General features: G+C 34.6%; 1 protein-coding gene and 1 non-coding gene across 2 annotated transcripts; one reads left to right on the top strand and one right to left on the bottom strand.

Annotated features, from left to right (window-relative positions):
* Positions 1-2,540: 2,540 nt before the first annotated feature.
* LOC133033143 (uncharacterized) lies at positions 2,541-3,530 on the bottom strand. Its single transcript, XM_061107755.1, has one exon. The coding sequence runs from the start codon at positions 3,528-3,530 to the stop codon at positions 2,541-2,543; it is 990 nt and encodes a 329-aa protein (XP_060963738.1).
* LOC133033317 (small nucleolar RNA R71) lies at positions 3,037-3,143 on the top strand. The gene has a single exon (XR_009685573.1). It is a non-coding gene; the product is annotated as a small nucleolar RNA R71 (small nucleolar RNA).
* Positions 3,531-13,257: the final 9,727 nt, after the last annotated feature.

Raw genomic sequence — 13,257 nt, 5'->3', positions numbered from 1 at the left:
ATTAATTTCATGAAAATATTATAAAGAATTAATTTTATTTTGTATTTAAAATGTGTAGTATTTTAGCATTTAACACAACCCCCAACTAGCTTATTGCTAGTCCCTAGCAATTCAAGCGGATAACAAAATATTACCAAGATGAACAAATCAAAACAAACTCTGACTAATCGAAACAAAATAAAATATTGGTGTAACTCTAGAAAATACTATATAAAAAATTACAATAGATATAATTTCAGATTTTGTGTGTGTGCTTCAAATCATATTATTTGCTTTAATTCATAACACAGATAATATCAAAAAAAATCTTTAAAGTAAAAAGTCTCAACTCCAAATCCTCACAGGTATTGAAATATTTGAAAAGAGGAAGGGTTGTCACTCTTGGAGTTGGAAAGGTATATTAATTTACGCTCAAATGGATAAAGATTTTTAGGACGAACAATGTAAACAATTATTGACCAATAGATAGGCTAACCAAAAATATTTTGAAATTCAAATGACAAGTTAACTTTCGGGATTTCATTACAATACCTAGAGCCAAAATAAAGAAATAAACAACCATTTTTTTTTTTTTTGTATTTGGTGACTAAAATTTACGAAAAATAAATTGTAGCAAAGTCTCTTTTGATTGATGATGATATATTATTTTTTTTTTCTATATATATATATTATATATGCATATATATTTTTACCGATATATATATTTTATACTTTGCTAAATGATTAAAACTAAGATATTGTTCTTTATATGATATATATGTATTTTTTTAAGGGCAATATCCACAATAATTATTTACCGTAGCAAAATTTTCTTTGGTATATTTTAAATTTTGACCAAGCTACGCTGATAGAGAAATGTTGCTCTTGTTTGATTTTTTTTTTATATATATATATAGTATGTAAGATATTGCTCTTTATATGATATATATGTATTTTTTTTTAAGGGCAATATCCACAATATATATCTTTACTCTTTTTTTTTTTACAAGAGGCAACATGTGATAAGAAAATATAAAGATAATAAATTTACAATTAGGCTCAATTCTAAAAAAAAAATATCCCTCTAGTAATTGTCATATTTTCAAATTTTAAAAAATTTCGATTTTACCAATTCAGAAGATCAATATATGTTCAAAAAGTCGTTTTCTCAATTCTCACTTCTCACGAAAAATGAAAGCTTTTAACTTAAGATTTTTCTCAATTAAATGTGTTAAAAACAATCAAATCATATGTTTGGTTTGTGCAATTTTTACTGGAATTACTATCTAAGTAACTAAATATAGTATAAACTAGTCTAACACAATATTTATTTATTCACATAATTAGCAGCAGAATTTGACTCAAAATTTTCAATAAGGTAAGAAATTTATCGAACTTAACACAAGAATATACTCAGTACCCCCAACTAAAATGAGACAGTGTCCTCAATGTCTAAATATGTATATGATAAGAACATGAGATGAGAACCGAAAAAACAGAGAATATGCACAGTGATAGATGTTGATGTTCTAACAAAAACAAATGACGGAAAATAAACTAAAATACGGAAAATAAAGAAAGCAATTAAAGATAGGACCAGTAGTGAAAGAATTCACTAACCTTGGTAAATCGGGTCATGAAAGAGCGTTTCCTCCACTTCAGGTGGTGTTAATTCTAAAAATGGTTTCAACCTGTGACCATTGACTTTACCAGATTTAGAATTTTCAATTTCAACAGCTCCGTAAAACAATACGAACAGAAAATGGACCAGTCCATTTAGAACGTAACTTACCGGGATCAAAAGGAATGTCCCAATTAGGAGGTCGAAATAACTTTTGTGGTCTAGGGAGTGATTGTGATTCTCTAGGAATTTTCATAGATCGATCTGCTAACTTTTTCGGAACATTGGTGTTTCTTTTTGCAATACACAGATCTTTTAAAAAATTTGAGTACGCAGGTATTTGCTTAATGACATCTAAGAAAGGGATATTTATATTTACTTGCTTGAATATCTCTGAGATGTCACCATACTGACCACCTCTTTTGATTGGGACCAATCTCTGTGGGAATGGAGCTTTTGGAATGAACGACAAAGTTTGACTCATTTTTTCAACCGAGTCTTTGGAATGTGAGCTTTCAGGCTGACTCTTTTCATTTTCTTTTAACGAGTCAGTGTTCATTTTAGCATCAAGTTGAGATATGTAATCAAGTTTTTCAATAATTTTTCCAGACCTAAGGATAGAAATTGAATTAGCTTCTTCAATAGGTCTAGATGTACTTATCTCATACTGGCTCTTTGGATTGGGAATGGGTTGACTGGGAAGTTTTTCCTTTTCCCTTTCAACTACAATTGTAGCAAGCTGACCAATTTGTGTCTCAAGCCTTAGCATAGATTGAGAACTTGTGTGTAAATCTTGTTGGGTGGTTTGCATGAACTATTGTAGGGTATCCTCTAAAGATGGTTTTCTTTGTTGTTGAGGATATGGCATATAAGGTTGGACATGACTCTGATTGGGTGAGTTGTATTGGTGCCCCTGGTTCATTGGAGGTTGATTCTGTCTCTAAGAAAAATTTGGATGATTTCTCCAATTTGGATTGTAGGATTGAGAAAATGGGCTATCAGATGATTTCCCATAAGTTTGAAGAGCTTTTACTTCTTCAGAAAATGCCTCTTGGTATATAGGCAATGATGGACAGGACTGGGCACTATGACTTGTACTATAGCATAAGGAACAAATTTCATTCCTATGTATAGGAGTATTCATGGATTGACTTAATGACATAGCTTCAACTCTCCTAGTTAGATTTGCTAATGATGTTTTAATATCTACGTCATCTTTGACATCGTAAATTCCACCTCTCTTAGGTGTGTTGGAAGCTTTCGATCTAGGATCTTGGCAATTCCACTGTTGAGAATTTACAGAAAGATTCTCAAGAGACTCCCAAGCCTCATCCCCTCTAAATTGCAAAAATTTTCCAGTGTGCATTGATTGTACCATTTGTCGGTTTGAAGGAGATAATCCATCATAAAAGTATTTTACCAATCTCCATTTCTCAAAACCATGGTGTGGACATTTTAGCAATAAATCTTTAAATCTTTCCCAACATTCATAAAATTCTTCGTGATCTTTTTGATAAAATTCGGAGATTTCTCTCCTAATATTATCCGTTTTAGACATTGGAAAAAATTTGGACAAAAATTTATTAACTAATTCATCCCAAGTAGAAATAGATCGGGCTGAGAGTGAATTTGACCAGGCTTTAGACTTATCTTTTAATGAGAATGGAAAAAGTCTAAGCCTAACAGATTCATCAGAGAAATTTTGAAATCTAAATGTAGAGCAAATTTCTAAAAAATCTTTCACATGCATGTATGGATCCTCTTTACCTAACCCATAAAAAGATGGCAAAAGTTGAATTATGGAAGGTTTCAGCTCAAAATGTGTAGCATTTGTTTCAGGAAAAATAATGCATGATGGTAGATTAGCAGAAATGGGAGAAAAATGATCAATAAGAATTTTTTCTTCCACATTTACTTGATTTGGTTCCATGATGTCAGAATTTTCACTTTTAATTTCAACCCACAATAATTTTCTTTTTACCAAACAATTTTTAGAATTTCGTTCCCAGCGAATCATACACCAAGTATCACAAAAATTAAAATAACAGGAAAAGTTACAAGGCGGTGCCTACCATATAAGTGCGTAAAATAAAGACCGAATTTAAAATATAGCGAGAAATAAATAATATGTATATATAGTGGGAAATAAAAACTAAATTTAAAATATAACGAGAAATAAATAATATGCATATATTTGACAGAAATATAAATATTAATGTTAATTATAATTAATAATATATACTTTATTATATATAATTATAATAATAATATACTTTTCTTAACAGTTAAGTAATGTATATAATAATAAATAATATATAATAATATATTAATATTAAATATAATAATAATAACTTTATATATATTTTACTTCGTTACTAAGAAACGTAATATATAATATATATAATATAATAACTAGTAGAAGAATTATACCAACCTGAATTAAAGTAGTTTTTCTTCTTGCAGATCCCCGGCAACGGCGCCAAAAACTTGTTGTATACCAAAATAGTACGTTTTACATTTATCAACTCGCAAGCGCACGAATCTTTATTGTAGTATGGAGATTGTGAAGAACGAGGTCGAACCCATGGGAATTGCGTGAAATCGAAGAAAATACTAATTTAATCTAAGTTAATAAAACTCTAACCTAATTCCGAAAATGGTGAGGTTTTTGGTAACAAAATAAAATAAAGTGTTTAAATGATAAAAATGACAGTAACAGATATTTTCAGAAATATTTTGGGATATTATTAAGGGTTTAGAATCCACTTAAGTGTATATAAAAATATTTATGTTTATATTGATTCTCATAATTTAATCAGTAATCAAACTAATTATTTTCTAATAAAAAATAGATTTTCCTTCGCCTTAAAATTATAACTTTTAAGCATTAAATGTGAAACAATTTAATGTAAATACAAAAAATCAAAGAATATTATTTTTTAATAAAATATGGAACCAAGCATAAATAATTTTTAACTATCAAAAATACTTGATATTAAAGATGAAAGAAATTATTTTAAGAAGCGAAAATCATAAGCATATATTGTACTGAGAATCAAAATAAAAATAAATACTTAATTAAATACACTAGGTTTCATCGTCCTCCTTAATAATAAGGGAACTTAGAAACCCATCAGAAAATTAACTAAGAAAGCGGTAAACTAACACTGAGCGCTCTGAGCGTTTTCTCTGGATTTTTCTGTCTGAAACTGAAACTGTATCTGAATTCTAAAAACCTAAGCTTCTATTTATAGAAGGGTAAAAGGACTAATGCGCAATTAAACTTATTACAAATTGCATGTGGGTAAAAATATAAATTCAAAAAAGTTAATTCGGAGTGACACGTGGCACTGTCGGATTGGCTACCTTTGATGAGTCGGTGCCACGTGTCGGCTGCAGAATAAAGGAGAAAAATTGCATTTTGTGGCTGAAGGAGACGGACCGAACGATGCCCATTCGCGGCGCACACACGGCTAGGGTGAGGCCGTGTGCCTCACACGCGCGTGAAGAGGGAGAGAGGGCCAAATGGAGCTGCTGCTCCTGTTGCTTTTGCCGAGCCAATGGGCGATCGCCACGTGGCGCTGATGTCGGCAGGGGAAGAAGAAGAGGGCCAATAGGGCTTTTGTCCTTTTGTGCTCTCTTTTGGGCTTCAAAAATACCAATTTTATAGCTTTGGCCTTTATTTTTGTCATTTTTTTATTTCTTTTCTTTTCTTTTAATAATGCTATTTTTTTTTTCAATCAAACACAAACAACATTAAATCCAAACAAAATATTTTCAACATGAAATATATCATAATAATTTTAATGAAAATATTTATTTAAAATCTAATTAATTTGTATTTCTTTAAATAAAAACAATGCATTTTCTTAACTTTTTATTTCTTTTTCTCTATTATGCCATAAATACTAATTATTATTTATAAACAAAGATAAAATTAATCTTTAATAAATTATTTTCAATATAAAAATATATTGTATTAATTTCATGAAAATATTATAAAGAATTAATTTTATTTTGTATTTTTACACTATAAAATATGTAGTATTTTAGCATTTAACATCTAACGCCCCTCGCCGCTCGATACAGCGCACTAGTACCGAGACCCAACACCCACTATTCCAAACATCGTCATGATCCTCATCAGTTGGCTGCTGATGATCAGTCGGGGCGGAGACGAGCATTTCAGATAGGAGATTAGGGATAACTTGTGGGAGAGAGAGAAGAGACAACACACCTTCAAATCAAATACAATATAGCTAAAAGAAAATACAATTCAACAATAAAAGAAATTTCCATAAATACCCCTAACTATATACATAATTTCGTAAAAAAAAAAACTAAATTTTTATATTTTTTCACCCTACAAAATGGTGTAGTTTTAGGATTTAGAATAAGTTATATACAAGTATGTAACCTAAATAACCGGTACTTTTTTCTTTGTCTTACATGAGGTATGCCAAACCTCAAACCTCAAGTGAGGTTTTATATAAAATGTTATATTATTTTATAATAAGTGTAGATTAAAATGTAGTAATATATATTATTATGTGAATAATATGTGTTAAGTGTTTGGTAAATAAATTGTGTAATATATAATTTATTTAACCTAAAATTGTAACATACACTTTATAACATGGAGAGGAGTTACAAAATTAATTGCTTTTGTAACTTCTTTTGGTTGATCATAATATTGTGTAATAAAAGAGATGTTACACAGATTGATGATAGGATTCAAATATTATAAAATATAGTTGTTACAATTATATTAATGCTCATTATATGAGAGAAATGAGATGGTGAGTTTGAATTCTAAATGTGATCACCTAAACACTATATAAAAGAGTCTAATGTGCTCATTTGGAAGAGATGAAGTTTTCTATCAAGAAAGCACTTTGCTAGCAAACCCTAAAAGGCTTGATAATTCCCAAAGCTATTTCCTAGAGAGTTCCCTTAGTGCTTAGAGATAGGGAGAAATAAGCTTTTGGACAAAGGTGTAATACCTTGTTCAAGTCATGGTGATCCCCACTAATCTACACTCAAGGTTGTGAGTGAGTGTATATATATATTATTCTTTTGTTATATATATACATATTTTATATTACATGTGTTCTTATCTTCTTCTACATTTCTTATATATAATATATATGTATTATATATTATGTTATTGTAACATTTATTTAATCTCTTTGTTGGTCCTTGTATTGTATTACAATAGAGTTGTAATATCTTAATTTTCTTCCATTGTTATAAAATCTCTAACAATCAAAAGCTTATCCCTTTTCAATGGAAGAGGTGATAAATCAAGATTTTGAGAATACAAGGATAAGAGATTTTATGTGAAAACCATTCATGGGTGAGCATGGTGGTGTATAATGTAATTTACTATTCTATGTGATAGTAATATATATGATATATATAATATATATGTTACATATATATGTGATCATGAGTTTATATCATATAATATATAGTGATATATAATATGATATTTGAATTTATAACATGTTTGTATGTGTATATATATGAGATATATAATATATAACATGTATATGAGTTATGTGTATTACATATATGATGAGATATGACATAATATATATATATTGTGAGATTAAACATGTAAAAATACTTATTTTCTATGTATTTATATGAGACATGTATATATAATATATATCATGTATATTAAATTGTATATATTATGTTATATATGTGTGAGGTATGTAACATATATAGTTGTGTAATTAATGTATATATTATATACATATGATATATATATGTATATTATAGTATATATGTTATAAATATGAGATATGTAACATATGTATTTATTAATTTAATATTGATATTATGTGTATGTTACATATGAGATGTTAATTAGTAAAATACATATTATATTAATATATGAGTTATATATAGTATGATAATAATATTAATAGTAATAAAATAGTGTTTATTATTATTGTGAGAATTATTATCATTTATTTTGTGAATGAAGAATATTTTGAATTCTTATTAAATATGGTGGTGAACATCTCCCTTTATGAGATAATAAAAGATGGCTTTTGAGAAGTTACATCTTTTATTGGATTATAAGAGATAATCATCTCATATTATGAGATAAGAAAAGTGAACTATATGAGAGTTACACTTATGAGAATTGTCTTGTCATAGCAAGAACAAATGGATTAAAAGTGGATCCAAACTTGTGAAATGAGCCATAAATTGGAAGAGCAATTTTGGACTCAAAAGTAAATGAATCAATGTGGATTCAAAAAATAGTGAAGCAATTTTGAATCTTAAATAATCAAAGTTGTAAACAAAATTGATGAGAATTTTGTTAACTTTGGTATAATTTTGAGCTAATCTCAATGAGGAGATAACTTTAAAATCATGGTAAAAATAATCACATTATTTTATGAGTAGTAATGTGAGTTTGACATTTTAGTTTTGTTGAGAAAACTAAAAATGTCAAATGATATTTTTTAAGGTGACCTTAAAAAGTCATTTCAAGAGAAATACACACAAAAGTGATATTTTATATACACTTTATGCTAGAAATGTGGGGATGAGCCACAAATTTAATCAAAATGTGTTGAGACATTATTGATTAATTTATTTGATTTTGAATTCAAATTCTAAATCAAGTTTGGCTATGTGCATATGTAAAATTTTGACATATTTTGGTGTCAAATTTTGGTAAAAATAATTTCAAGAAAGAAATTAAATTTAAGAGAAATTATAGAGACAAGGTGGTCTTCTATATTTTAAAATTAAGTTATTGTCTTGATAATAAAATGTGAAAGTGTGGGGGTACATACTCCAATATGAGAAAGTTTAGACATACTTAGTGTCTAAAATTAAAATATGAGAATTTAGAAATGTTTGGTGTCTAAATTAATGTTTAATTTTGATATGTTTGGTATCAAAATTATTGAGAATTGAGTAAGTGTGAAAATTAATCTTTTATGATTAAGTTTTCAAAGCTTAAATATACTTAAGGACAAAAGTGACCATGTAATAATAGACACTAATTTTGGCTAGCATGATTCGCTTGGAATCGAAAAGTGTGTGGTTATAACAAATCGCTTAATCTACGTACAAGATTAAAGCATGAATTTTCGAGGGATGGGACCTAAACTCCCTTAGTGTTTTGCTCATTGATGGTAACCTATCTTAATACTAGTAAAAATCTAGTCTTAAGTTCAATAGGTAATAACAAGTCAATAGAGTGAATATGGTACTCAATTGTCCCATCTATGGATGAGTACATGTTGTGAAAATTGAGGGTTAAAATCGAAAGATTTTTTAATGGAGCTTAGGCTTAAGAAAACTCACTTAAGCTTAAGAAGTGTCTAAAGAGTGGTGAGACACTAAACTTCCACCTATATGGACTAGAGGTGGTTCCGCCTCTTAGAAGAATTGGGAGTATTCTCTAGAGAGTCAATGAATTGGAATTTTGCACATGGCCATTAACGGTGCAAGAGCGAGACATACGGTCTCAAGTGAGCATTAGCAAGGGTGTGTGTGTTATCACTGGTTTGTACTAAAGGAATAGTGGTTCAATGCTACGGCAACCAAAATTTCATCAAATTTTGTGGTAACTACACTAAGGTAAAATTCAAGTCGAAAGACATTTTACCTAATGCACCTAAGCAAGACTTCTTTGAAAGTGTGTATTTATTCAATCAAAGTGGGGGGGATGTTATATTTTGATATAATATTTTGATTGATTAAATAAATGTTACAAGTGTGTCACACATTTTAATCTAATGGGGGATTGTTATATTATTTTATAATATAATAAGTGTAGATTAAAATGTAGTAATATATATTATTATGTGAATAATATGTATTAAGTGTTTGGTAAATAAATCGTGTAACATATAATTTATTTAACCTAAAATTGTAACATACACTTTATAACATGGAGAGGAGTTACAAAGTTAATTGCTTTTGTAACTTCTTTTGGTTGATCATAATATTGTGTAATAAAAGAGATGTTACACAAATTGATGATAGGATTCAAATATTATAATGTTGCCCCTGATTTTGCCCAATATACGTGGACCAACCAGATAAGGACACGTGGATCAAGCAATTTACAATATTTTCTTGATCTTTATGCCATAATGTAGCGTCCAGGACGTAGCTCCCAGAGAAGGCATATGGAACCCCATATGCTCCCGGAAGCTCGAGTAACGCTAAGGCATCTCCGCGAGGTGTCAGGTTTCTCCTGAGCAATCAAGTCGCATTAAATGACGCATGGGAGGAAGCGTGTTGGGACTGCTACACGCAATAAATTCTGACGGCACAACCTCCAACCAACAGCTGCACAGTAATGATCATTTAAGTCTAGCGACGGCTACACTGTGAAGAGTCACATCAGTCAAAAGGCAATAAGGACATTCCACATAAAAACCCTACAACACCTAGGGATTTGACCATGCATTACCCATGGTATATTCATTGGGAATGCCCAACTTTATGGATACTTACAGATACACTTGTAAGGATAATTCTGGGGATCACCCCCCAAAAACACTATAAATACCCCCCTCAAAGCTCATTAAAGGGGATCGAGAATCTGGGGCTGCCTATGAGCAAGTAGAGAAAATACTCACCAAGAACATTCTCTGTATTTATAAGAGTGAAACACTCCCCAAATACATTCTCTGTATTAAAGACATCCATAAATAACAAAGACTCGTGGACTAAGGCTCATTAACGCCCCAACCACGTAAAAATCCTTCTCTCAATTTCTTACAGCTCACTAACTTTATAATATTTTATTAGTTGCCGAAAATCTCGGTCAACATTTTGGTGCTTTCATTGAGAGCTGAAGAAAGCTACTGTAAACGAACACTTGACTTCACAAACATGGTGGAGACTAGAAGTACTCGTCAGCCTCGCCCTCTAGAAGATGCTCAAGACCCGAATGAGGAAGATGTAGCCTCAAGAGCAGCAGAGGGTTTCGAGGAAGAAGAAGGAATTCCAGATGATGACTACGAGGGAAACCTCAATGAGTATGCCTACGACGAAGGTAGTTACTCGGAGTTGGTGCTTCTCAGACAAAAAGCTATCAATCACGAAGCCGAGATCGAAGCTCAGAAAGCGCAAAACCAGAAAATGCAAGAAGTGATGCTGGCCATGCAAAAAGCCATGGAGGCGGCTGGCATTCACGTGCACCCCAAGGCAATGACCGCTGGACTTCGCAAGGAACCAGCGACGTCCTCGCCTAGTTCCCAACAGCAGAAATCTAGGGAGCCTAGCCCTATAAGGTACCCTGCTGAAGGGAACCAAACGAAAAACCCTACTTCTACCCCAGGGCGAAAGAAAAAGGCGCAGGATTCGCGAAAGGTCCGCTCAGATTTCCCTAAAGGGAAAGGTCCGCAGAGGGGCAAGCCCCAAAAAGGGAGCTTTGGCCCTCAGGATCGAGAGGACCGAAAAAGCGTTTCCGTGCACCAAGAGCCCGGAGGTAGAGGGAGAAGAGGATACAGGTGTCCCCCCGTTGATCTGAGAAATCAAATCAATGGGAACCAAGGTGATCTCCGAGATCACCTTGACCAAAAAAGATACGGACCCGCGGTCTCCACGGGTACGTTAAATGAAGGAATTATGGCGGAACTCGCCATACTTCGAAAAGACATTGCCCGAGTCTCCCGGAGACAGAAAGGAAACGACTCCGACTCAGACAGCGAGGATCGGGAGCCATGTGCTAAGCACATCTTAGAGGCGGAACTCCCTAAGAACTTCAAGATGCCCGAAATGGCAGCTTATACCGAGAACTCCGATCCTAGCGACCACTTGTCACGGTTCAACCGTGTCATGACGGTCATGAGGGTCAGCAATGACGCCAAATGTCAGTGCTTCCCGCTTACTTTAAGTGGGTCCGCGGAGGAATGGTTCAAAAAATTGGAACCGGGATCCGTGGCCTGTTGGAACAAGCTACAGACCAACTTCCGGAGACAGTTTGTCGCCGCAAGAAAGGTCAACCTGGAGGTCAGTGCCTTAACTAATATCAAGCAACTGTCCACCGAGACCTTGAAGAATTATATAAAGAGGTTCCGAGAGGAAGCCTCGAAAACCAAGAAAGTTGACGACGGACAACAGCTTGCGCTACTCCAAACAGGCATCCGCACTAGGACTCCTTTCTGGAATGAATTACAGCAAGAAGGAGCCGCTAGCCTTCAGGACTTCCAGAAGAGAGTCCAAAAATATATCAACCTCGAAGAAGCCCAAATTGTGGCTTACGGAGGATACTATCCCACCAGGATAGCAGGGTATACGCCCGGAGTATCGCCCTCGGGTATTACCCCGACCGCAACTCCACAAGCAAGTGGCATACAATTCTCTGCTACCCCCGGATATAGTCAGGGCCAGGCCTTGGCACCAGCATCATCCCATTTCGGCAACCCGTCCGGAATAAATGGACAAACTCCTTCACACTCTGCTCCGGCTGCTAGCCTGGCAGGCCCTTCCCAGGGCTTGAGGAGTAAAAGGTCCTCCAAGGGTAGCACCCGGACGGGGGAGAAGCGCCAAAAAAGGGGGTACACCCCCCAGTATACTCAATACACGGAGCTGTCGGACTCCCAAGAGCGTGTGTACTTTGCTACTAGGCAAAATACACTCTACCGGAGGCCACAACCGCTGTACAAGGATAGCTCCCGGAGAGATCCGAGCAAAAGATGCGAGTACCACAACGACATCGGTCATAGCACCAATGAATGCAAGAATCTCAAGGACGAGATTGAAAACCTAATCCGGTTAGGCCACCTCTACGAGTGGATCAAAAATAGGTTGCCCCACCTCAATCCGGGCCAGGCGACTGTGGGTATGCCTCAGGGAACACCGGGGGGTACAGCAGGGGCATTAGCTCCAGCTGCTCCCACGGGCGACGCCCAGCACATCCTCGGTCTGCCGCCCAGGCCTAATGGGAGGGTAGCCATGATCTCCGGAGGTCCCCATATCGGAGGAACTACTCGCAAGGAGCTTAAACGATACGCAGGGGCCGTGAAACACAATGAGGTTTGGGAGGTTACTCAACTCCCAACTCAAAGGCCCCGGCTGATGGACCAACCCATCACGTTCACGGAAGAAGACGCCAAGACAGTGCGCTTCCCTCATCATGACCCATTGGTCATAGAGACCCCCATCGCGAATAAAGTGGTGGCCAGAGTCTTAATTGACAATGGAAGTTCCGTGAACCTACTCTTCAAGGAAGCCTTCACCGCAATAGGCTTGACGGACCGAGACCTCTCGTCCAGTGGGTCCCAACTCACAGGGTTTAACGGGACGACACTTATCCCAATGGGAAAAGTAAGACTCCCAGTCACCTTGTGCCCGGACACCCCACAGAGCACATTTAAATACTGCACTTTCGTAGTGGTGGACTGTCCGACTGCTTACAACGCGATCCTCGGCCGACCGGCCTTGGTAGACTTTGGCGCAGTCACATTGATTCGGCACCTGTACCTGAAGTTCCCCACCCGGGAAGCCAAGATCAGAACGGTGAGGGGAAACCAGGGGGAAGCAAGACAATGTTACAATGTCGCAACCCACCTGCCCGTACTAATGGTCCGGGAATCAGTTGAGCCAGAAGTGGCTGAAGAAGATGAGTTAGACCCCCGTGTGTGGTCCGAAAGAATTGTGGAATCGAT

Source organism: Cannabis sativa, unplaced genomic scaffold (assembly GCF_029168945.1).
Source record: "Cannabis sativa cultivar Pink pepper isolate KNU-18-1 unplaced genomic scaffold, ASM2916894v1 Contig3, whole genome shotgun sequence".
In the NCBI taxonomy this organism is placed as follows: Eukaryota; Viridiplantae; Streptophyta; class Magnoliopsida; order Rosales; family Cannabaceae; genus Cannabis; species Cannabis sativa.
This window is presented reverse-complemented; position numbering and strand designations above follow the sequence as displayed.